At 37.8% G+C, this 26,581-nt stretch overlaps 1 protein-coding gene across 6 annotated transcripts in view; it reads left to right on the top strand.

The window, feature by feature from the left end:
• TRIM55 (tripartite motif containing 55) overlaps positions 1–25,060 on the top strand; it is a 42,766-nt gene extending 17,706 nt beyond the window's left edge. Inside the window, exons 5-11 of one of the 6 annotated variants that reach the window (XM_055128211.1) lie at positions 1,446–1,679; positions 2,208–2,230; positions 2,333–2,457; positions 4,026–4,055; positions 4,125–4,336; positions 5,686–5,973; positions 24,811–25,060. In XM_055128211.1, coding sequence (XP_054984186.1) covers positions 1,446–1,679; positions 2,208–2,230; positions 2,333–2,457; positions 4,026–4,055; positions 4,125–4,336; positions 5,686–5,973; positions 24,811–24,933 — 1,035 coding nt within the window. In that variant the 3' untranslated portion in view covers positions 24,934–25,060. Of the gene's footprint in view, positions 1–1,445; positions 1,680–2,207; positions 2,231–2,332; positions 2,462–4,016; positions 4,337–5,685; positions 5,974–24,810 lie in introns of those variants that run through there. The other 5 variants (XM_055128210.1, XM_055128213.1, XM_055128209.1 and 2 more) reach the window with 5 other exon arrangements.
• The last annotated feature ends 1,521 nt before the right edge of the window (positions 25,061–26,581 follow it).

Below are 26,581 nucleotides of genomic sequence, written 5' to 3'. Positions count from 1 at the left end.
GGGCAGGAGAGCTGCACTGGATCACGTTGGTTCAAAATCAGCTTCCGTTGCAAACCACAACACCTAATTAGAGAGAGAGAACAAAAGGGGATACCGTGCCACAGTGGCAGGGTGGGGTGGGGGAGATGGGATGGGGGGGTGGGAGGGATGCTAGGTTTATTTGTGGTGGAGAATGGGCACTGGTGAAGGGATGGGTTCTCGAACTTTGTATGAGGGAAAATGTGCACAAAAATGTATAAATCTGTAACTGTACCCTCATGGTGATTCACTAATTAAAAAATAAATAAATTATAAACAAACAAACAAACAAAAAACCAAAATCAGTTTCCAGCATAAAGTTCTTCACGAAGGCATAGCCAGGTCCAAGGGAACTGGCATATCACATACCAAACTTACTGAAACCTGAAAGCGCAAATGGCCATGATCAGACCAAATGGAAAGTTAGTTGTGGTTTAAGAATGAACTCAGTAATAAAAGGAGACAGGTGGTACCAGAAAGACTTTACAAACCTGAGTGCCCATACTGCTTTTCTTCTCAGGAATCAAAGACCTGATTCAATACAGACAGAATTAAATAAATAATGTATGCAAGCATATATACCACAGAAGGTAACAGTTATGGGATTTGGGGATATTAAAATGATGACACTCGGGTATAGAAATTAAAGAAGTTCTTATAGAAATGCCATTTCAAGAATGTTGTCTTTAAGATAGTATAGAGTTTGTAAGAGAAAGTATATTCTAGAGGGAAGAGCATGAGCAAATAAAGCAAGTGCTAAATTTTTTGCTGGACCCATGCAAGATACATGATGATGAAGAAAAGTAGGATAATGTAAGCAAAAAGTTGGAACCAGGTCATGAAAATCAGTTCTGAAGATTAAGTGTTATTCATTGGCGAACAGGGAGTCATGAAAGAGAAAAATGATTGCATTTGGGGTAAACAAATTTTGCTGCAGCATGTATGTGTATGATTCAATGGGAGATCCCAGATGAAGCAGTTTTTAGGTAGGGGAATGAAACTAAGACGCTAACAATATAGGAGGAGCAGAGACTGAAAGGTGCAAACCAAGAATCACCATAGATTATTCTTTCTTACAACACACATATAATCCAAAGCAAAATCGAAGTCTATAATCTAAATGTTGATCTAAAATCTAACCAAAAATTTCCTAATTTATATAAAATTATAACTTTATTATGATTGAAATATGATTGATTAATTTAGTCAATTTATTTGATGTTTGAATTGCCAAATGTCAATCAAGCTTGATAAAAACAGGATTTTTCAGAGCACAACACAGCATGTGTCTATTTCTAAAGAACATATAAAAGAAAAGAAAAAATATATTATACATAATAAAATTTTATTTCCCAAAATGTCCTGGTTATTTCTCCAAATAGAAGATTTTTCAAACTCTTTCTAACATTAGCTAACCCAACTAACAGGAATATTGCAGAAAACAGAAGCAGGATCTCTGTGAAAAGTTTGATTACCTGTATGGCATCCTGGAGGAGAGAAAGAATGAAATGGCCCAAGTCATTACTCGAACTCAAGAGGAAAAACTGGACCATGTTCGTTCCCTGATCAAAAAGTATTCTGATCATTTGGAGAATGTGTCAAAATTGGTTGAGTCTGGAATCCAGTTCATGGATGAACCAGAAATGGCAGTGTTTTTACAGGTAAGTCTGCCTCAGTTTGATACCAAGGAAATTAACCAAAATGGCTTGTCCTAGAGAAGAAGTTGCCATTACACTTGTCAGGGGTGGGGGTCATATCCCAATATGGCACTCAGGGGTGATTCCTGGCAATGCTCAGCAGACCATGCAGTGTCAAGAACTCAACCTGGATGTCACATGCAAAACATGTACACTAGCTCTTTAGGCTATCTTCTATATATTATAACAAAATAGAAATATTTTATAATATATATAATTATAGTTCAATTTGATCTATTTTAACAACTTAAATACAAACACATTTGGATCATAATTTTATGACTGTTCAATAATTTTCAAATACATATACTTCAAGTACTAAGAGATATTTATGTCTCTGAAATATGAAACTGGTATAAGACAGATTTTAGTTATGGCATTTAAAAAAGGAAGCTATAAGATCTTCAGAGTCAGCAAAGAATAGAATTGAGTCTCAACACTATCTTTGACAAAAATAATTTAAATAGGCTTGTTTTTTGTTTGCTTCCACAGAATGCTAAAACTCTGTTACAGAAGTAAGTAATTTTCATTTTATAAAAAAATGCATACTTTTCACTTCTATCAAGGCTGTCAGACTTTAAACAGTGATGAAAAGTGGCAACTTGTCTTTGTTGCAGAATTTCTGAAGCATCGAAGGCATTTCAGATGGAGAAAATAGAACATGGTTATGAGAATATGAACCACTTCACAGTCAACCTCAATAGAGAAGAAAAAATAATACGTGAAATTGATTTTTACAGAGGTTTGTTATGTTTGTGACCATTTGGCCAAACTTGCAGGTGTGTGAAGGTAGCTGAAGTCATTCAGCAGGAGGCAAATGGGGTTCATATCACCTCCAGAATGAATGTTGACAATTTTCCAAACATCATAATCCAAAGTGAAGTTCTATTTCATTGCATGATCGTAAGTCTATTGACAGGATATATTTAGTTTTGTATGATGCAGTGAATATTACAGTCATTGTTGGACACTGGCTCTGGGTAGTCAAATATTTCACAACTGATGGTGATGGTGACATCTCAACTTGAAGCTTATGCAAGGTATTAGCACATTGATGTAAACTGCCGTCTGGTGAAAGTTTAAAGATGAGATAAAAATAAAACAGAAAAGACATCTGGATAGATATTATAGCACATCCAATTAATCAAACTTTAGAGAGCAAGAATAATAGCAAGTTACAGAATAAGTCACAACCTGGAAATAGAACTAGGTCTCTGCAACTAGATCTCCTCTAATATTTATAACACCATACCATTTCACCTAGCAATCCTACTGCCCAAAATTTATCCTAATAAAATCATTGCAAATAGGACACTAAACTTGGAATTTGCATTAACTTTGACCATCCTCAGGCCACTAAAATTGCCATAATGCTATGTCAGTGTCCATGGATGTAACTTTAGAAGCAAATCTTCAGGATGGATTTTTAGTTACTTAATATTGTCCTTCTTTCATTGCTTGTTGGAATATTAAGATAAAGAGTTAGCATTGTGGAGTGATAGAACAGTGGGTGGGGCATTTATCTTGCATCCAGCCAACTCGGGTTTGACCACCGGCATCCCATATGGTCCCCAAGCACTGCCAGGAGTAATTCCTGAGTGCAGACCCAGGAGGAAGGAACCCCTGAGCATAGCTGAGTGTGGCCCAAAAAGTAAAAAAAAAAAAAGTAAGAATTCAGGGGTTGGAGAGACAAAGCAGATAAGGTACTTGACTTGCAAGTGGGTTTGATTCCTAACCCTGAATATAGTTCCCTGAGCACTATCAGGAAATTAGGAATTATCTCTGAGCACAGAGCCAGGAGTAGGCCTTAAGCACAGCTGGTGTGATTCCAAAACAAACAAAAGTTAGCATTCACTGAATAGAAGGGATAAGAAATTAAAACAAAAGTGGGAATTTGTATGTTTCTGAGATAGTAAAGAGTTAAATTTTCTTTAAATTTTACAGAATTAAGTGAGTGACAACCTCAGAACCTCAGACTTTTAAAGGCTTGAAAATGTGACAGTGCAGAATAAAAATGGAGCTGCATATTGGGAATCAAGTAGATGACACATGGTGGTGATAAGGAATGTATTTTGAACTGGGAAAGAATCCAGGATAATGGTGATGGCTGAGCCCACCTTCTCATTTGTACTGTTCACATTTAGTGGAAGCATAAGGTCTAGAATGGCATATTTGGACCAGTGTGTGCTGAAAGGATTTTCCTAGCCTTCACCTTAAGCTGAGTTATAAATATACTGGCCATTCATTGTTTTCATGATTTTAGTGGTAATTCTAAAAATAAAAAATATATTACCTTACCAGAGGAGGAAGAAGAAGAGGAAGAAGAAGGAGAAGGAGAAGGTGAAGGAGAAGGAGAAGGAGAAGGAGGAGGAGAAGGAGGAGAAGGAGAAGGAGAAGAAGGAGATGGAGATGGAGAAGAACGAGAAAGAGAAGAAGTAGCAGAAAGAGAAGAGGTAGAAAATGTCCCAACAGAGTCCTGGGGAGAAGAGGAAAGTCCAGAGGAAGTCTTGGAGACCCCTCCGCTGGCTTTAGAGCTCCAGGATGGACCAGGGAATCTTCCAGTTTCCTCCGCAGAGGCACTTCTTGTCCTGCCACCTGCTGCAGACGCCCTGGTGACACAGGTAATCATCTCTAAGTTCCTTCCTAAAGTGATGCAGATGTGTCTTATTGCTAAAAAGCCTAAACAATTCACTCTTCCTTAAGAAAAAGGGATCTATATTCCAGACCTTACATATGGATTACAGAAGATTTCAGGAAGTTCCAAAGTCAGGGAGAAAAGTTCTCTAAAGTGATCCAATAGGTTCATAGTTGTTAAAACTGATTAGCAAGAACTTAACACTACTTTTTTCACCAATAGGACCCTTCAGTCTGAGGTAATCTTTGGAAACTCTGTGTGTATGTGTGTGTGTGTGTGTGTGTGTGTGTGTGATGTATGTGTAACAAGTTCTTCATAGAAAGCCAATATCAGGAGGACTATCTGCCATAAATATGGATGAATATAAATTATAATGAATGATTAAAATGTTTATTATTTTAAAACAGAATTTTTGGTATATAATAAATGAAGTAAATAGAGAAATCATGTTGGTCTATGTCCCTCTCACTTAACCTGAAACACAGTTAATCTTTTATTCAGTGGGCAAACGAAGCCTAGTTTTCTGTGTATCTGGTAGTTTGTCAAGATTATGTGTTGATAGAATTTTAAAAGAAATATCTAGGAAATTAGTTCATGCTAGATGCTTACCCAATTGTTTGACCTTATGTTTCTAAGATGTCACTGTCCAGTTTTCAAGCTCCTGTGCTAACTTCATAACATCCACAGTATATAGCTCCCAAACCGCTGAGCTTGTGGACCATGCAGACTCATCAAAGGAAGTCCTGGTTTTGCACCTTTCAGAGTGGAATGAAATGATCTATAGAAACAAAAGCTCCAGAAGAACTCAAAATTAGAGTTCATGTTCTGTCTCCATAGGAAACTAGGCTAACGTACTATTTATAATTCCTTAGAATCTCAAAATTCTGGATATATCAGTTACACTGAAATTGAAAGAGGTGTGATTATCAAATGAGAGTTAAATTTAATCAACAAAATCGATTTGGACTTGCAGAAAAGAGGATTTTGAGGAGAACACATATAATGTCAAAACTTAATGTTGGTCAAAAGAGTGAGTGACTTTGTCCTATACCTGATATTTTATTAGGAGATTTCATTTAGGCTTCTGTTCCCTACCTTCCCAGGCTACCATGCAAGTCCAGAAAAGAAGAGGGGGCACGTGCAGATGCCAAAACAGAGGGGTCCCATCATCAGTGCTCCTTCCCTTAGCACCTGCAGGGAGTGGGAGGAACTAAAGCATGCACAGTCAGACACCGCACTCAGAGACCTCCTAGTTCTCAAAGGCAAAGGAAACTAAAATCAATTGCTTTTCTTCTTCTTCTTTTTTTACTTTTGAATTTATTTGTCCTGATTAAGGGGGAGGTTGTGCCCACTGGCTCTCAGCAGACCACAGAGTCTGAAACTCCAGTTCCGGCAGCAACGGACCCTGCGGATCCCTTGTTTTACCCTAGTTGGTATAAAGGCCAAACTCGGAAAGCCACCACCAACCCACCTTCCACCCCCGGGAGCGAAGGTCTGGGGCACATAGGGCCTCCAGGTTCTGAGGATGCGAATGTGCAGAAGGCAGAAGTGGCAGAAGCTGCAGCCAATGAGAGGGCAGCAGTGAGTGGTAAGGAAACTAGTTCACCTGCAGCTACTTCTCAGGTTAGTGTTCTTGCTTTTGTGTCTGAATGCTTCCCTGTGCTGCCTAGCGCCCCCCGCTGGATTCACAGCAGGAAAGACTCTCAAAGGGGAAGAGAGGAACTCTGCCTTGGGGAAATGCAGGCACAACCCACTCCCAAGGTTGACTTGTTTTGTCTTATGTAAAAGGAAAAAACATGAAACAAATATGACGTCATCTTGCCCCTGCGAGTTGATCTCACAAGTGATTTCCCAGGGCAATGGATCGCAAGCGAGGCTGGTGCTTGGGCCTGCGGTTGAAAGGCTGATGCTTAGGCATGCGCTGGAGACCGCTTTGTCTTCAGAGACTGGCTGGTGTCTCTGGTTCTCCTCTGTCGTGGCCTCTTGCCCTTGCTCTGCTTTTTTCTGTCTCTACCTTGGGCTTCTAAAGACTAATGACTTGCTTTTATGCCCTTTCCAGCAACCCCTAAATAGCACATTTAAATTGGGTTTTAAATATGCTCCGGAAAAAAATAACCTCTCATTCATGTATTCTGGGAGTCTGTGGACGATGGCTAGACAATAGTATGGCATTGGCTTGGTGAACTAGTGCTTCCTAAGCCTGTGCTCCTAGGAGCAGAAAAGAACAGGTTATCCTCTTTTTTGTTGTTGTTCTTTTTATAATAAAAGTTTAAAGTTCATGTCTTCTTCCTAACACCGGGCGCTAGACATTTGCATGATTTGAAGATTCTTATAGGAAGAATCTTCTACAGTTTCTTCACAAAGAAGAATGTACATGGTTACTCCACCCCATGAGCATTCTTAGATGATATGCAGATATGACTATCACCCCATCAAGGAACTCTCAAAAAGTAATCTCATTCTATGCTCCTGAAGCCATCAGGTGAGATGAACAGTAACTTTTTCTCAAAATTCAGAAAATTACTTATTATGTTCACCATATCTGGTAAAATGAACTTCAATTTGATTAGATAATGAAATTATTCTTAGAAAATTATAAAGAAGTTACTTTGTGCTATATGCTTATTTTTACAAATTAAAATGAATGGAAACATTTTGAGGTGGAAATTTAGGTTAAAACAATTAAGAACTATGATTATTTCTAACAGTTTGAAAGCCTTTGCATGTTTCAGGGAAGTCGAGTCTAAAGAGACTAGTACAATACCTCACTGAGAAGCATGGAATAGGGTTCCAAGCTAAATGAAAAGTCCATCTAAATGATATCAAAAGATTATTTGTGATAATATCAATGAAGCTTTCTTCTTGTTTTCTCACAGGAGTTAGCAATCTGCCTAGCACTTTTGGCTTTTCTTATACTTCACTACATCTGGCGTCAGATTCAATGCTTGCTTTTTACTTTAATGGGTAGGAAATATTTTTTTTCCCATTGACTAACATCCATCTCATGTAGTTTTTTCCCCTATAATGTTCCTCTTCTGCAGGCTGAGAAATGAATTTTTCCCCAACCTGAGACTCAACCACCTAAAATGAAGCAAATTCTTTGATAATACTGTATCTCCAAGCTTCCTAAAACTCAATTACCTGAAAATACTTTCCTGCATGTGAAAGGATCCCTGACTCAGAATAATGATTTAGTGACTTGTTAAAGATAATTTAGTAAGGATAATCATTAGGGTAGACCATCTCTAAAAGTAGTCCACAATGTTATGAGAATATTCTGTCCCTAACACAGAGAGAAGCAGCAATAGACTGATCAGTAATAAGTAAGATTTTCATAGATAAGGTCAGAGTATTTCCTTTCCTCACATCAAAGATGTGTAAGAAGAAACCAGGACTCTGTTAGGGATTCTGCTACAGACATTTCTTGTGCTGGTGTGTCAAATGGGCCACATCATTCTTCAGTTCTCCTTGAGTGCTCAGATTCTACAGTGTCTCCCCTAGAAAAGGAGTCCCTAAAAGAAGGGTGTCCCCGGTGCAGAAACATGAAGGGGACCGCAGTTGTGCTAAGTCTGAATGAAGAGAGTCGGATGCTCATCTACAAATCTTAAAGAATAAGAACTGAAAAAGAGTTAGAAAGCCAACATGCTGAACGTTTCAGTGACATTTCACATAAGTAAGCTTTTTATAATTTCTTTTTAAAAAGTTTTTCTTGATTCTTAGGAGGTTTACTCAAGTACTCTTACATTACTTCTACAACTGCCTTTTGAATGTTATCTCTAATTAGTAGTATTTAAAGATTCAAACTCCATATACTTTTGGGTAAATGATCTTATGAACCTGCGGCCCAGTTGCTTGGCTTGTAGCTTGGAAGCAATTCAGCGTGCAGGTGCAGAAAGGTCCCAGCTCTTGTTATCTATCACGTTCGTGAACTTTTCTCTGGGTTAATGACTTCTGGAAGCTTCAATACAGAGTTCCTCTCTGTCTCCTTAGCTCCCTATTCAGTAGTGTTGGTGAGAATTACATGAGTCCTTATCATGTCTGTAACAATGTGGATAGGACTTGTCCCACTTGACCCCGTGCCAATGTTCAGCCAAGAATCGTTTGCCCCAGAATTCCTGAGTGTGTTTACAGTCTTTCAAGTGCTTAAGTCCATCTTCAATCATAATTTGTGGTAACCGAGGAAGATGTATTGGCCAGCAGAATAAAAGAGGGAGAGAGAACATTCCTTGCTAAATAATTGAAGAATTTGGTATATAATCAGAGAATTTAGGTTTGGGGCTATGTAAGTACTTCTTTGCTTTTTTGAGGCTTCAAGATAAATCATGATTCTTGTTTGTGATTTACTGACCCCGTGTCATGTACCCTGACATTCAACTGCATCTCTCAGTGGGCTAAGGTAGACTAGGTGAGCATGGGGTTCGGTAGTTAAATTGACACTTAGTCTTACACAGACTCTTGTGAGTGTAGTTCTCAGTGGTTATGAAAGAGCCATTAACCTAGAGAAGGAAACTATGTACTACTCTTTGATCTCTGAAAAAGAATATGGACAGATATTTAGAAATCTTATTATATTATCAGATTTCTGGCTTCAATATGTTTAATATAACTGAATATATTCAATTATTTGAGGTAACAGTTATAATAGTTTATGTTTACATATTTGGTACACAGATTTAGTGCATCTTCAGCATCATCAAAGTAACAAAGATCTTTTGTCACTATGTTTTTGTCACTTTTGACTAGTCTGCACTTCTTTCCCGTGCTTCATTCACTATTTCCTTCCTACACCCCCACTTAGTGCCATTAATTAAATAACAAAGGTTTGTTTTCTGTGACTTTTTTACAGACATAATTCTTCATCTTAGCCTAAGAGCCTAACTCATTAGATTAATATTTATCCAGTACAAGGTTACCTTGTTGAATGTCACACTTCATTGTTAATGTTTCTTGAATAGGTAGGCTGTAACACAAACATTTTCCTTGACTCATAATCTGTTTTATCATTCTTTATTTTATAATATCGTAGCAAGAAATGTTGTGCCTAGAATCTCAGAAGCATTTTAAACTCAAAAATGAACTAAAATTCACTTCAGCCCCATAAACTTTTTAAAGGCAAATGGTTTGCTTCCAGATGCTTTCCTCAAAACACTCCCTTAGTGAAAACTGCCTGTGATTTCAGAAGCTATGTAATTTCTACTTTATTTATGTCTTATCTTTTTACTATTTAGACTAAAATTTTGAGAAATTGAGTATGGCAAAATTTAGATGTCAGTTCTCTTCATCAATGGTAAATGACGGCCCTTTTTAAAAGTTAAGTTATAGGAGCACCACTGCTTCCCCAGTGTCATTTTTAAAAAGAAAATAATTCCTCAACAATTTTTTTGGCTTTTTTTTGGGGGGGGTCACACCTGGTGATACACAGGGGTTTTTCCTGACTCTGCACTCTGGAATTACTCCTGGTGGTGCTCAGGGGACCATATGGAATGCTGGGAATCGAACCGGATTGGCTGCATGCAAGGCAAACACCCTACACGCTGTGCTATGGCTCCAGCCCCTCTCAATAATTTTTTAACTAGGCCACACATCAAATTTCATTCCTGTAGTACAGCCTATTTGAAACCTTTAATATAGAAGGACCTGTTTCCCACTCATTCTGTAGGAGATATTTTGAACATTGTGCTCCATTCCTTCCAGAATTTTTGTATTCTAGGCCCTGCCTGTTATATGCTTAGTTAATACAGAATTTGGTGAAAATAGCGTTTGATCAAATTAAAAAAAATTTGAGTACTATTTACTGTACTGTAAATAGTATAGTAGTTGGGGTGCTTGCCTTTCAACGATCAACCCAAATTCAATCCCTGGCACCCTATGTGGTCCCTAAAGCACTGCCAGATGTAATTCCTGAGTGAAGAGCCAGGAATAAACCCTAAGCACCACTGGATGTGACCGCAAAGCAAATAAATAAAATAAATAAAATGTACTTAAAAAAACCTATATCATATCCTAGTCAACCTCAGAAGAAAGAATAATAATAAGGTGGGGGAGAAGGACCCTGAGAAACATACCAACCTTACTTGGAAAACTACTTGTAAGAGCCTCATGACTTAGGTGTACTCAATTGAATCTACCTCCATCTGCTGTCCTTATCTTCCTCCATCACTTGTGTGCATATCAACATTGGAGATCAGCAGGTTTGTCCCACCAACTGCTGTACATAAATGGACATTGTAAAAAAATATTTGCTGCAATTATATTTTTCTAGAAGTAAGAATAGCTACAATAAAGCTCTGCCCTGTTTTCCTTCCTCTTGTTATCTAATGAGTCTTAGTAGCTTTGTGTGGAAGAATTTGTCCACACCATTTATTGGGAAGTTACGGAAGATTTTCCAGAATAATAACTCCCTGTTTGGTGGATTAACTGGACAGCTGCTGAGGCTAATATTTGAGCTGGATCATGGCAGCTGCCTCAACATCAGAGGACCCTCTTTTCCCCTGTAAAATCCAGTGAGAGACATTTGCTTTGGAGATAAGAACTTTGACAATAAAATCTTTGTAATTTTTGATTCTATAAAGAATAAAATGTACATATTTATATATATCCATATAAAGTTGCAGTTGAAAGAGAACTTCAAGTCTTAGTTATCTACTGTTTCAAGATTAGACTATTTATTTTTCGCATTCCATTTTATAAGCCAGGAAAGAGACAAACAAATTTGGTAGAAATTATTCTGAGTTCAGGGTGCTGGAAAGATCAAAGCAATTGGGAAAAAAAGACTTTGTTACCAGCAGCACCACCTCTGAATCTAACTCATGTTCATCAATTTATACAATATTAGACAGTGAAAAAGGCTAATACTAAGAATTTTATAAACAATTTCAAGGTATTTTCTTTGGGAGGGACTTAGGTCTGACACGTTCTTTAAGTGACAATGACAATAATAATCGATTCTCAGTAAAATATATTTCACTGTATTTTTCAAAATGTATTACTTGCCTTAAGTTATCTCAATATTTCAAACTGTTTTCAAAATCTCTTCCAGAATACTCATTTAAGTTAACGCTCATACTTCTGATTATTTATACTCCTTTGAGATGTGATATTGGCTCAACTATGAAATTCTTCTAAAATTTCTCAGACCTCTAAAAGACCTCTTTTCCCAGTAGTAAAGACTCAGAATGTTCATGTTAGAGGCAGTGACAAAATATCAGTGGGTTTTGGTAGACAAGTATCATTATATATCCACCACTACAAATAAGACATAGAATATTTCTATCAATCAAAAACACCCCTCAGATGTGTTTGCAGTTAATTTTGTCCATGCACCCCAGCTGATGTTTTCCTGCTATTATAAAGTTTTGCAAGTTTTGGAAGGACATATACTTTAAAATAAACTATGTAGTCTTTTGTGACTAGCTTCTTTACTTAGTATAAATTAATTTCTTTTGTTATTTGTATAAATAGCTACTCCATCAATTCCTGGGTTGTATTCCATGGTATGGCTATATTTCAGTTCATCTGTATGTCACTTGAAAGATGCTTGTTATTAGCAGAATTGCCTACCTAAAATATGTTGAATGACAACAAAATTCTTTCAGGTCTCTCTTTTTGTGTCTGCCTGCTAATGTGGGTATAGGGAGGGTCCTTCTTTCCATATTTTTACTTTCAGGGTAGTTTAGAAAAGTAGAAAGCAGGGTACAGGGAGAAAACCTGTAGGAAGAAATCATTGATGATCCTTCAGAGTCCAGATGGTTGGCACTAGGCAAGAGTTCATGACTTAAACTAAGCCTTAGCTGATAAAGCATAGGGTTCCTAAGTCAGGCATTTACAAGAAGATGCAGATATTTCCTATTTGGCATATCATGAGCTCAAACATAGCTTTTGGAGCAACCATACCTTGGCACTCATCAACCTACAGTAGCAGAAGAGATATTTGGAGGTCAAGGCCAGTAAAGAAAGTATCACCTAAGAAAATGACTCAGGATCATTTTAGACTCTATAAATGTTGACCTGGTATGAAGTGTATAAAGGTGCTCCCAATGGAGGGAGGGAGGGAAGTAGGAGGGTGGCTAGGTAGGAAGGAAGGAAAGAAGGAAGGAAGGAAGGAAGGAAGGAAGGAAGGAAGGAAGGAAGGAAGGAAGGAAGGAAGGAAGGAAGGAAGGAAGGAAAGAAGGCTTAATTTGTGACTTAAATGCTTACAAAAGACAATAAGTTTTTTTTTTATTCTTTTGTTAAAGTCTGGGATTTATTGACTAGGCTCTCAGAAACCATTACGTGGGTTTCAGACATTATGATTCAGATTACTTAAAAATTCCCATTTTTCTAAAGAAATGAATAAGGCCAAAACTCCAAGAAAATACTGCTACATGGAGCTCTGAGTCTTCAGAAGGTGTCACAGCAAAGAGATAAAATTATTTTGAGGGGGCTAGGGACACAGTTCAAAGTGGTGGGGCCCTCCCCCACACCAATGTGGTCCCCTGATCCAAGATCTCATCATTTACCAAAGCATCACAAAGAGGGACCCCCAGGAGAGGCCTGCATAAAAAAAAAATCATTCTCTTGCAAATGAACTTTGAGACCAAAGGTTCTTTAATTTCAAGAGCAAATAGAAATTCCATCTGCCACCAAACATAAGAGGTGAGAGATACTAGAGGCTGGAGAGCTGGAAAACTATTTTTTTGCAAGAAATTAATTTCTCAAGTTATTACGTTATATTTTTTAAAATAAGGCAGGCAACTAAGAAACATGATTTCCCACGAGTCTAACCATAGGTCCTGAGTTCTTTGAAATGATCTACTTAATTTTTCAAAACAAACGGAAATGAATGAAAATTTAACTATGTTCTCTAAATTTAATTGAGGGGCTCGGTGTCAAGTTATTTTCAAGCAGAAATCCCTACTGAGAGCTCTTGCTTATGTTTTATGAATTAGGAGATTTAGGCTTACAAATCACTGAAATTCCAACCCTGACTGTGTTGGAATTTCGTTTGGTAAAAATAGAAAGAAAATTCATCAGAGTCCAGGACTGGCTTACATATACAGCATAGTTTTGGGCTAGATAATCCTGAAAATTATATGATAATAAAACTCAGATATTTTATATTTAAAAATTTTAAAAGAGTATAGCTTTTCTTAAACAATTAAGAATTTGCAATGAGTCCATCTCATTAATATGATTAATACCTTCTTGTTGTATTCTACAAGGGTGGTCTTCTTTTCCTATGCTTTCATTTTCCTGCTGGGGATATGATATACAGCCTAATAAATATCAGTTTGAAAGCTTTGAAAAACAGTACAAAAAAGATCTGCACTAAAACTAGATTGTATTTCTTAAGATCAAAGAGCATCCTTGTTAAATGTCACTGTAACAGGAAACTAAAGTGGTTGTTTCTATTATAAAGAGAAATGTGTAATGTAAATTGTGTGTGAATAGTGTAATGAATTCATTTCCCCTGGCAACCTGTGCCCGCAGCTCTACAATTCCATGAAAACAGTAATGCAGGGGAAAGCTCTCTGTGGGTTCTGTATGACATAGTTAGCTGAGTTTTGTTTCCTGTACCTTTTAATTGCTTATTATTCTGATGTAACATAAGACCCTTGTTAGTATTGTACATCCTGTGTATTTTTCCTGTTAACGTATTTCAGTGATTTCATGAAACACCCTTTCCCCCACAATTTTTATAATGACAAAGAATTAATCTGTCATCATGTGAATATGGTTTAAAAAACCAATACACGGGTCAGAGACAGTGGGTAAGATGCTTACCTTGCACACGGCCAACTTTTTTAACTTTTTTAATCCGAAGCACCCCTTTTAACCCCCTGAACACCTCCAACAGTGATCCCTGACTGAAGAGCCAAAAGTAAACCCTGAGCACTGCCAGGTATAGCCCCAAAAGCATAATGCCACATAAAACATGGCTTGTTTATATTGCTTTATTGTTTATGAGGGCTTTCATTTAAATTACACAGCAACACTATATAATAGGAATTAAGAATACGGGGATACAAGGAGTTCCCCTATTCCTCTGTAGTAGGTAGGTCATTCAAAGGGAGTGACTTGCGCAACATCACAGAGCAATTGGGACCCAGTAATTCCTTGTTTTTCACCAGAGTGTGCATGGGTGTTGTAATGAAGGCCATGCCAGCATTGAGGAAATGTGAGTCCACACTTTACCTGGGTTGATGCGGCCAAGAACTTTCCTGCTTTCACTCATTACTCTTAGTACACTGGCACAGCCTCACCACACACAGGGGTGTTGGATTTCTGCCTCCGTTACTCAAAGGATATGCCTTCCATAGAGAATGAGAGCAATCTAATTCTTTTTTTTCTAAGATATTCTTTTTTTTTAATGTAGAAAAAAGCAGCAACCCTTGATACAATTCTAGAATTAAAACTGATTAGATAACAAAGTTGCAATATTAAAATCAATTAAAAATAAATTTATGTGAACATTGTTTTTTATATTTCTTAATATTTTCTTAAATCACTGCAATTTTTATTTTTGAATTATTTATTTATTTTTTTATTGAATCACCATGGGATTCAGTTACAAAATTTTTGTGTTTGGGTTTCAGTCATATAGTGATCAAACATCCATCTCCCCACCAGTGTACATTTTCTACCACCAATATCCCCAGTATCGCTCCAACGCCCCCTCCCTGCCACTTCCCACCCCTCCCTCTGCCTCTATGGCAGACAATTTCCCTCTTACTCTCTCTCTACTTTGGGACATTACGATTTGCAGTATAGACACTGTGAGGCCATTGTGTTTGATCCTTCATCTACTTTCAGTAAAGAAACTTTGGTACATCTACACAATAGAATACTACATAGCTGCTAGGAAAGATGAAGTCATGAAATCTGCTTGTAAGTGGATGGATATGGAGAGTATCATGTTAGGTGAAATGAGTCAGAAAGAGAGGAACAGACAGAATTACTGCATACATTTGTCACTGTCACTATCACTATCATCCCATTGCTCATCGATTTGTTTGAGCAGGCACCAGTAATGTCTCTCATTGTGAGACTTATTGTTACGGGTTTTTGGCATATCGAATACACCACAGGTAGCTTGCCAGGCTCTGCCGTGCAGGCGTGATACTCTCGGTAGCTTGCCCGGCTCTCCTAGAGGGGCGGAGGAATCGAACACAGGTCAGCCTCATGAAAGGCGAATGCCCTACCGCTGTGCTATCGCGCCAGCCTTGCATACATACATTTGTAGAATATAAAATAACATAACATGAGACTAAAACCCAAGGAGAGTAGAGGCAAGGGCCAGGAAGATTACTGTTGAAAGCCTGCCTCATGATTTGGGGGAGAAGGCAGCTGAGATAGAGACGGAATCGTAAGTGTGCTGAGAGCACTCTAATTCTTTTGTTTTGCCTCATGCTGATGACCAGCTTTCCTTTCAATTTCAAATAGTGAAGTCAGCTCCTTCCCTGAGTCTCATTAGTTCAACATCATGAGCTACCTTCTTCGGACTTCTGTTATTATTAGCAACCCTCAGTTCTTTATCTTTAGGTTATTTAGAACAAGTTTCTCAACTTTACTCAATCTGAGTTTTCTATAAAGTCGAATAATGCTATCTACATCCCAAGGCTTTCATAAAAGATTTCATTTGGCCTATTTATTGACAATAGAACTTCTTTCTGTCTATAAGAAATTACTGAACTCATTAGTCCTTTGTAATTCAGTTCTCCTTGCAGAAAGAATTAGAACACATACTCTCACTGAACATAGAGTCTTAATAAGTGTATCTGAGAAAGCTGTTCTTGCAGTTTTGCTAGGTTGTAAGTGACATCAACTTTTTCTCATCAGTTTCTCATCCCTGTTCTTCACTCTCTCCCATCAATTTCTAGAAACCACGTTTCAGAATAAAACAAAAACAAGATTATTCCATATATCTTCTAGGTTAAGAAAAAGTTCACAAGCTTAATTTCTATTTTTTGTTTATTTTTTTGACCACACACCTGGTGATACTCAGGAAACCATATGGGGTGTCCAGGGGTCCAACCTGGATTGTACGTGTCCATGACAAATGCCCTTCACTTCAGCCCAATTTTGGCATGTTTTTATACAGGTTTGAGGAAATTTTTTTTTGTTTCTCATCTTCCTTTAGCAAGAAACAGCAGTGAAAGCCCCAAATCAAATCTATTCACTTGCAAGAAAGCCATACACTTTCTTGTATGGCTTTCTTTCACTAAGTATGTATAGCTATAAATCCTACAAAGCAAGAAAAAAAAAGGTTTTTTAATGAGTGTCTTACTTCCAGAATTTTTGTGAGCAGCAGGTACTTCTTTTCTTCCTCTAGCTTTCATGGAGAGGGTGTTATATTTTCACAGCTCTGCTTCATTTCTAACATACCTGGGTTGCTCTGCCACTAAACAGAGATGTCCTCATTTATGTGAAGGAAATGTCCTCAAGGCTGACCTGCCAAACAGTTTCCAAGGCAAGGCCCTTGCTGTGAGGCATAAATGATGCCATGGTTATTTTGCAGGCATTGAGGACTGACCCAGTATCTTGGCTATATCCTCTTCCTGTCTAGAATCCACAGTGCTTGAGTTTTCCAAAGTTCTTGTGTTTAGGAAAGCTAAGTAGCAGGGAAAGCCAAAGCTTGGACTTAGTCTTTCTGAACAAACCTTTCCAAGTATGATCTCACATAGCTAAGCACACCTGTTTCCTGCATTTGGCTTTGATTCTCTGACCCAGCCTAGCAGGTGTAAGACAGATACCAGATGGTTGCCCACTCAGCAGCCTCAAGTCTAGCCTTACCCCTCCCATTCACATTCCTCCAAGGCAAATGGATTTTATTATAGTTGGGTGTAAAAAACTAAGGCTTGCTGAGGGGCGCGAGCACTCGTGGGCTCTCCGGGCGGCTGTCTCACCGCCTGCGTTCGGTGCCCTGGAACCGCTGTGTGTGCTGTTGGTCAAGGGCAGGCGACGGAAGGAAGAAGGCCAAACTGGTTGCATTATTTCATTCTCTCTCCCTGCTTCTCTCCCGGATCTCGGTCTCTCTCAGGATCTGTGGATCTGGCCCGCGTGGATCTGGCCCTCCAACCCACTCTTACAACCTAGTTAAATCTCCACAGCATGAGGGGGTTGGGGCGTACACATAGGTGTGGTCACCATCAATAGGGTAAGGTTCCTTTCCCATAGGGGGATGCTTCTCCTAGGACTTAATTCTCTTTCAGCAGGAGGATCCACCCAAGGGCGGAGTCCCATGAATGTGTTTCTCTTCTCCTCAGCCAGCAAACATATAGGAATCCATAATATTAATTATTTTGTATGGACACAATAAGAGATGCATTAAAGATTATAGAATTGCTCTCCTGGGGCCATCTCAATCTCAGACTACAGTGCTCAGGCCAGATCAGTCTTTCCTATCCCTGGCAGGGTCCTAGTCTCATAATTACTATTGGATCATGACAGCATTTGTCCATGATCAAGCTCTTAACTTATAGTTAAGCATTAGGCACTTTGGCCAGGCCCATCTCGATGCCAGGGTAGCACACAACTCACCGCTTGCCCTGGGTCCTTCTCGTCCCACGTCGGGGACCCTGCTTTGGGGTGCTAGGAACTGAGGGCAACTGAGGCTTAAGTGGAGAAAGCAGAAGCCCGGGAGGGAATAATATTCGAGGCCAATTAATTCCCAAGTTATAAAAACATAATATTGTCTTCTTGTGTCTATACAAAACAGACATAGCTTTAAAGTAAATTATTCAAAAGGCACAAGAAGAGGAGAAAGGCAATATTAACTTATATAATATAAATTCAGTATCCTAGGAAGGTCTGACCTTGTAAATTAGCAGAGTCAGATTAAGGGAAAGCCTCGGATTAACTCTTTTGGGGAAGAGAGCATGGAGAAGTGATTATAGCTAAACAAAGGGATGGGAGAGATTCGGGAACAACTTGATGGGTGTGACTGAGGTAAGCCTAAACTCCGGGGAAAACCGGGACAAGCTACTTGTGGCAAGGAGGGAAAGGACAAAGTAATGTCATCCTACAGTTGGGCAAGAGTTCTCTGGATTGGCTGGAAGGACAAGAATATGAGAGAGTAATCAGAGCCTCTGGTTAGGAAGAATCTGTGATAGACATTCATAGCCAGAGAGAAGATGGAGACCCAAGCATGGGGACCTAGACACAAATTCCCTCACTGCTTCTAATATTCCCTTAGGTGTCTGGTCCAGTGACTACCACATCTACCACAGTTATCCTTCGGTATAGGCTAAGAATATTAAATGATAGTCAATGCTATCTATCAGGGTTGGGCATTGAGCCACTACCAACCGTTAATGTCTTAATCACAATGCAATGCATAAGATCATTTAATATTACTTAGATAAGCCTGAGAGCATAAAACACGGAACAGGTAAATTTTAATGAATCATTTTCCTGGGTGGTGTAGAGAATGACCACTTAGGGAAGGGTTGTGGCTGGCACTCGTTGATGCCCTGGGAAACTTAGATGGAACTGAATGCTCTGGCTACTGATCAAAATTACCTGGCAGAGCTCAGTATTTTAGTTTGGAAGAGCTTGAAAATAATAATTTCCCTACGTGAATGAACGACTCTTTCCAGTAGTGTACCAGAGTAAATACTGGGAAAGCATCTGTTTAATTTTGTTCAATCAGTGAATCATGCATGGCAAGAAGCATCTCGGTAAAAGGGTTACTGGTGTGATACAACAGGAGCATGTTCACCAACTGGCACCAAGTTATGCCCCCTATGTGAAGTGCCTAGGGACATGCCTGAAATCACCTGAACACTGGAAACTTTCATGCTTTGATTAAACAATTTTTCTATGAGAAGTTTTTTTTAAATAGTTCATCACTATTGGGCCAGAGTAATAGTTCAACAGGTAGGGAATTTGCCTTGCATGTGGTCAACCAGGATTTGATTCTGGTATCTCATATGGTCCCCCAAGCACTGCCAGGAGTAATTCCTGAGTGTAGAGCCAGAAATAACTCCTGAATGTGGCCTAAAAAGCAAAAAGATAAATAAATTAAAGTCCATTACTTTCAGCATAAAATCAAACCCAAGTCTCCACTGTTCATCTTACTCTTTTTCCTTTGATACCATCCTGCTAAAAACTAGCCTTCTGCTAATAGCAACATTAGGTGACTCAGAGAACAGAATGTGTTAATGAAAAAGGCAGGCCTGGTGAAAGAAAAATATTAATAGAAGCATAAATACAGTCTCTACTTTGCTGCTTCTTAGGTTTACTCTGAGCAGAGTGACTGTAAGTACAGTGAGTGGTCAAGGGCTCAGAGACCAGCCCTATAGCAGAGGAGAAAAGCAGAACAGCAACGCAGGTTCTGAAATGTTCAAGTTCCTCTTTACTAAGAAAAAAACATGTTTTAGTGTAAAGTCACTGAACTAATTTTTAAGCTGCTATTTTTGTTGTTGTTTTGGGGCCATAGCTAGCTGTGATAAAAGTTTCCTCCTGATTTTGCACTCAAGGATCACTTCTGCAGGTTCATGGGACCGTATGTGGTATCTGGGGTCAGACCTGGGACTGCCAGGTGCTGTACTATCTCTCCAGCACCTAAGCTGCTATTTAAAAAAATACATAACATAAACATTTCCATCCTAACTATAAGGGTGTAGTTCAATTGTCTTAAATAGATTTGCATTTTTTCCAAAATGTCATCTTGTAATACTGAATTTCTTTACCTATAAACAAAACTGCTCTTTCCCCCTATTAAATATCCCTGATAACCATCATTCTACTTTTCTTCTATGAATTTTTATGCTCTAGATACTCCATATTAGTGGAACTATGCAATATTTGTCTGTGACCAGTTTATTTCACTTAGCATAATGTCCCTGGGGGTCATCAATGTTGTAGCAAGTGTCAGAATTTCCTCCTTTAATTAAGGCATTTTCCCCTGAAGTTTTCTTTTATTATATGTGTATTCCATGATTTTGTTGATCCATATTTGGTTATTTGCTGATAGACACGGGTGCTTATGCCTCTGTGAATTCTTGCATTTACTCTTTTGAGTGCAACATTTCACATGCTCACCAAAAATACACAACGTGTTATCTTTCTTCTTCTTTTGTTTTTCTTCTTCCTCCTCCTCCTTCCCTCCTGTATCAACTCCTCCTCCTTCTTGAACCTAGAATCTCACATATGGATAGCATGTGTGTTGTGCTATTAACCCAGAGTCCCAGCCCAACAATAACTTTAGAAAAATTATTTGCAACGGATTTTGAATTTTGTTTGTTTTCTTTAAACAAACAAACAAAACACAACGTTCATACCAAGCAAATACTGTGTGCAACTTGGAGTGGACTTCCAGTGCACAGTGACAGAACTCACAAGCCAAGGCTCTGGCAGAACTCATACCCCCTAATTCCCATCAAAAAGAAATAATGCTAGATGAGGTCACATGTTAGGACAGTATCTGCCCAGCACATAGTTATGGGTGAAACACTTCAACATACTGATCTCCTATGGAATGTGATATGTCAGAATCACAATCTGAGATTACATTTTCCCTCCAAAGGTATTTAATAGTAGCCAGCAAAAAAACAAAGGAAATAAAAGATTTTGCATTCCTAAGTGGGTCGGGCTTCTGATATCCCAAAATCCTATTTAAATTCATCTGTAAAATAGTATTTTCTCCAAGCAAAAACGTAGCTTATCTTTCTATCTTTTGTCCTTTTGTTTCTTTTATTATTATTCTTTTTTTATCTCTATTCTATTTTAACTAAATGGGGTCTCACAATTGAGATAAAGGGAAAATTATGCCTCTCTATTTCAGTTTCTGGTTTTAGGACAAAATCAAATTTTTAAAATTATTTGAAGGTCCATCTTGGTAGAGCACAGTGTTAAGTAAAGGTTGTAAATTTGTTAATCACCTGAGGAAAATGTTCAACATTTAGAAGTAATATGATACTACAATTTCCTTCTTTATCTTTCTATGTACTTTGAACTAAGCTAAAATGCAAGACAAACTCAAAAACAGTAAGAGGAGGTCAGTGCTTATCATTCTTTAGCCTTTGTCCAGCTTCATAGGACATATGCATTCCCAAGAATAGCACTTCCTATGTTCCTATAATTGAGTACAGCCAGAAATATATTGAAAACACACACACACAAACACACACATATATTAAAATATTACATTAGGGAGAACTATATGAAACATGACTGCCTATGAAAAATGGCTGCCTATGATTTAATGGGTTTTAAAAAAAAGATTCCTATAATCCTTCAGAGAGATAGTACAGGAGTTAAGTCACTTACCTCGAATGTGGCTAACTCCAATTCAGTTGATGATTATGACCCCCTGAGCACCATAAGGATTCTGCACCCCACGACTAAGGAAAAGTGGTTTCTAAATTTTTAACTCATTATTTTTTTGTAACAGGGCCAAATTTAAAGTCAAAATACTTAGAGGTGTATTGAATAGTCATTGATTACCATGATTAGATTGTACAAATGATGTTCAATCTGGAAAAATGAGAATTGCAAATACAATTTCCTTTTCTTACTGATGTTCATTCCTGTTAAATGAACATAAATAGTCATAATAGTCATAAATAGTCACAAATAGTCCCCATGAAGACCGTGGCAGAAAAATCTCTATGTAAAATGGAAGGAAGGAAAGATTAAAGAGAGGAAAGAAGGAAGGAGGAAGGGAGGGAGGAAGGGAGGGAGGAAGGGAAGGAGGAAGGAAGGGAGGGAAGGAGGAAAGAGGAAGGGAGGAAGGGAGGAAGGAAGGGAGGAAGGAAAGAAGGGAGGGAAGAAGGGAGGAAGTGAGGGAAGGAGGGTGGGAGGAAGAAAGGGAAGGAGGAAGAAAGGAAGGGAGGGAGGGGGAAGAAAGGAAAGAAGGAAGGAAGGAAGGAAGGAAGGAAGGAAGGAAGGAAGGAAGGAAGGAAGGAAGGAAGGAAGGAAGGAAAGAAGAAAGGAAGGAAGGATTTTATAAAGTACTTATAAATGAGATTTGTGCAAAATGTTTTAGTTGTATAACTTCATCCAGTCCTTAAAAAACCTATGTGAGATATAGTTGAATATCTATTTTACAAAAGATAAAACTATGGCAGAGAGTTTATGATTTGTTCATGTCCTACAATGAATAAGTGCTTAATTTGGGCTCCAAATACAGAATGTTCGATATGCTTGGTAAGTCCTCAGATTCATATAAACGAGACCAAGCTCTTGTTTTAAGGCATAATCTTTAAGTGTAATCACATAAAGATACTCAGGTTATAAGCCAGGAATTTAGTACAGGGGTTTAGATGCTTGACCTTGCTTGCAGCTGACTCTAGTTCAATCAGTCACCACACATAATCCCATAAGCACCATCAAGTTTGATCCCTGAGCACACAGGAGTAAACCCTACGTACCAGTTGGTGTGGCCCTAAAACAAAATAACACAAAAAGGTATTCGAGATAATTTCTGCTGTCCCATTCTCTGGCACTAGTCATTTTCTCATTTTTGATTTTGTTAAGATTCATGAGGGTAAGATGACCATGGTGGGAAAGAAAGGTTTGATGTGCATAGATCGGCACTGAAATCTGATGGAAGATGTTTTTTCCACCTCAACTTCAAGGATGCTAGAGTATCTAACCCATTACCAGAATATTCTGAAACCAGCTTTTAAAAAAATTAATAAAATCCAATTTCACTTGATGGCTCAAATATTCCTTCAAAGAAAGGCACATTCTTAAATTCTACTGTGGTTAATATAATTTTATGTTAAGTTTCTACCAAGAAGTAATATGGCAGTGAGAAAGATAATCTCAAATTATAAAATTATACTAAATAAGAATTTAGTATAATTTTACTGAACTTAAAAACATGATCTGAAACACACATTTGGGGTAAAATCTGACAAAGTGTAAATAGGCACTTATTTTTTTCCATTAAAAACTATTTTGATTGGCAACAAAACAATATACTTGCTTAAATTTTAGTTTGCCTATACAGGTGTTGTCCATTCATATAGTAGCTTCATAAAATCACCCGGAGCTGCTAAATTTAATGCATGTGCCTATCTTATTGCTTTGAAATCAATGGTATGCTAATCTGTTGGATAATTTTACCTGTAAAATCATAAGAATATGATCATTGCTTTTGATAGATTTCTTGGTAAAATTATGTTTATCATTGTACCTATAAATATATTGAGTTTTCATTTATTATTGACTTCCATTTCAGTCTGACTTCCTTATGACTGTCCCGCATTTTAATTTTTTGCTTTTAATTCAAAGCAATCTAATTTTCACTTATGTGATTATACTACTTCTAAGCCATCCACCTTGTATTTATCAGATAAGTACCTTTTCACTGTATCACTGTTGTCCCACTGCTCATCAATTTGCTCGAGCGGGCACCAGTAACGTCTCCATTATGAGACTTGTTACTGTTTTTGGCATATCGAATATGCCATGGGTAGCTTGCCAGGCTCTCCCGTGAGGATAAGATACTCTCGGTAGCTTGCTGGGCTCTCTGAGAGGGATGGAGGAATCAAACCCGGGTTGGCCGTGGGCAAGGCAAACACCCTACCCATTGTGCTATCACTCCAGTCCTTTTATAAAGAGATATTTATTAAAGAGAAATCTCTTTAGAAATGAAATCTCTCTTTATTAAATTTCATCACCTAGAGAAAAAGTCTTGTTCATTTAGAATTTGTCAAAATTTAGCCTGCAGTTTTGCAAAATAAATAATCATCAATACCTGCTTTTATATCCTGGTAGAAAAATTTACTTTACATTGGAAAAAATATGTTATGTCCTAAAATATCGTGTGAGGTAAAAATATCATTTAAATTATGATTTTCTTCATTCTAGACTTTCCTAAATCTAAAATTCATTCATTTCAATGTAATTTTTGTCTCAGTAAATAATATACACATGGACTTAAAAGGAGCCATAGCACAGAGAGTAGGGCATTTGCCTTGCACGCGGCCGACCCTGGTTCGATTCCTCTGCCCTTCTCAGAGACTCCAGCAAGCTACTAAGAGTATCTAGCGAGTATGGCAAAGCCTGGCAAGTTCCCCGTGGCATATTCATATGCCAAAAACAGTAACAATGATGGGTCTCATTCCCCTGACCCTGAAAGAGCCTCCAATATGGCACCGTTGGGAAGGATGAGCAAAGAGATGCTGCTAAAATCTCAGGGCTAGGACAAATGGAGATGTTTCTGGGCCCACTCGAGCATGACAGTGATGGATTTAAAAAATTAGAATAGCCTAAACTCTTTCCCCAAAACTTCCCTGCACTGCATGCATTATTATGACCCTTTCTGGATCATGAGCATGAATTATTTAATGGCTCTTGATCATAACCAAGATAACCTGAGTTTGCTTTCTGTCCCTAATAATAATAATGATGTCTTATATTAGCATAATAATAATAGTTATTATTATTTCTCCTCAGTACAAAGTGCCTCAATCTATCCCCAAAGCAAAAGTCTGTGTTTTCTCTGATTCAGATTTTCTTCTGTTGCAGATTGGATTTGAAGACCCTCCCCTCCAGGGACAGGCCGCAGCATCAGGGAGTGGAAATGGAGCTGATTCTGAGCTGGCTCGGCATGTCTTCTCCTTCTCCTGGTTGAATTCCCTGAATGAGTGATGCTCATTTCTGCTCTGTTTGTCTTACTAAAGTAATGCAGGCATCAAGCAACCTAAGTGAAAATAACCTGATGCAGATGATGGGAGGGACCTCTGAACAGGATTTCTGCAAATAAGTGAAAAATAGACCTTCAGTTCCTAGCGACTTGTATAATACATGAAGGGAAAATGAGTTTGAGGGGGGAAAAGTCGCCTAAAGCATTGAAAAAGAGAAATTCAATCTTATGCAAATCTTTTATTGTGTGGGAAACATTATGATGGGTGTGTGGGTATGATGTGTGTGTGTGTGTATGTGAGTCAGTAGTAGTAAGTGGCAAGTGTTGAAAAAGTGGGCACTATATTAGTGTGTCTCATAGGTACTGGCTGGTTAGTATGTCAAAGTAGCTCTTATTCTTATTCTTCCTAAACAATATAAGTGGTCAGTGAAATTTAGTGTCTATCCAGAAGTAACTGATTTACCAATAAATGGACAAAAGATAAAACATTGACCAAAGGTATGAAATATTTTGTGAAGGTTTTTCTCTTTTCCGTAATAGATGTTGTTGGATATATATTCAAAAATGTTCAAGTCTGGTGATACTTCAGCAATCCAAAAGACTTAAGATGTAGGCCATAGTTGTGACATTTTTTTCTAATCTTAGTTTTAGCAATGCATATAGCAGGCACTTTAATTGAAAAGGGTAGTTCTTCTCATAATAGCCACTGAGTTACCAGTCTCATGATCTGTAGAACAACTGCATGTATTTAAATATATATCACATAGCAGAATTTAAATATATATCTTTAAGATGCATTAAATATATATATTTAAATCATGCTTTATTTGTCCCACCATAATGCCACTTTCAGAAAATAAGTATGACTTTTACTCTGTATGTACTCTTAAATAAAGGCTGTTTCTAATAATCTAGTTTGTTTGTTTATTCAGCATTTCATATTGCTTCTTTGTTCATTCATTAAATGTCTTTAAAGTATCCCAAGAGAAGTATTAAGCATTTTATTGAATGTTTTTAAGGTATTAAGTAACTACCATAGGTGAATGTTTTGTAAAACTCATGAGGAGTGCCTTCAGTGAAAGCAGTGAATAGTGATACTTTATATTTTTAAGAATTAAAGTGATTTGCGTAGGCATAAATAGAAGTGAAGAGGCTACATGTTATTAGAGTTAAAATATTCTCTTTTGTCCTTAAATTTTCCCATGTGTCATTTTATAGCAATCAAACTTTGTTGCCCTAAGTGTATCTGCTATAATGTCTTCTTTTAGCAGTAGGCACTGAAAAAGATAAAAGAAAACATGTATTTTGCAGCACCACAGTAGTAGCCTTTATGATAAAGTGAGTCTTTATTATAGAAAAAATGCAGAATTTTGACCCTAAGATTTAGTGGCATGACCTGTATAACACTTCTCTTCTATCCCTCTCCTCTTTCTTCATTCATCTTCACCATCATCTCACCAGTTATAGTTAGACTTAGATGTTATTTCTATTAGGAATTGATTTCAATTATAGAATTAAAGTTTTAAAACTGAAAGCAGCTTCCTAAATTACTGTGCCCAGCCCCAAGGAGTAATTGGGGCCCAAGAGATGAGCTCAGGGCGACCGCAGGATCTATTTTAGCCACTGACATAAGTTTGTATTTTTAGTAGAATA

Source organism: Sorex araneus, chromosome 2 (genome assembly GCF_027595985.1).
Source record: "Sorex araneus isolate mSorAra2 chromosome 2, mSorAra2.pri, whole genome shotgun sequence".
In the NCBI taxonomy this organism is placed as follows: domain Eukaryota; kingdom Metazoa; phylum Chordata; class Mammalia; order Eulipotyphla; family Soricidae; genus Sorex; species Sorex araneus.
The sequence above is the reverse complement of the archived record's forward strand: the minus strand, read 5'-3'. Positions and strand labels throughout refer to the sequence as shown.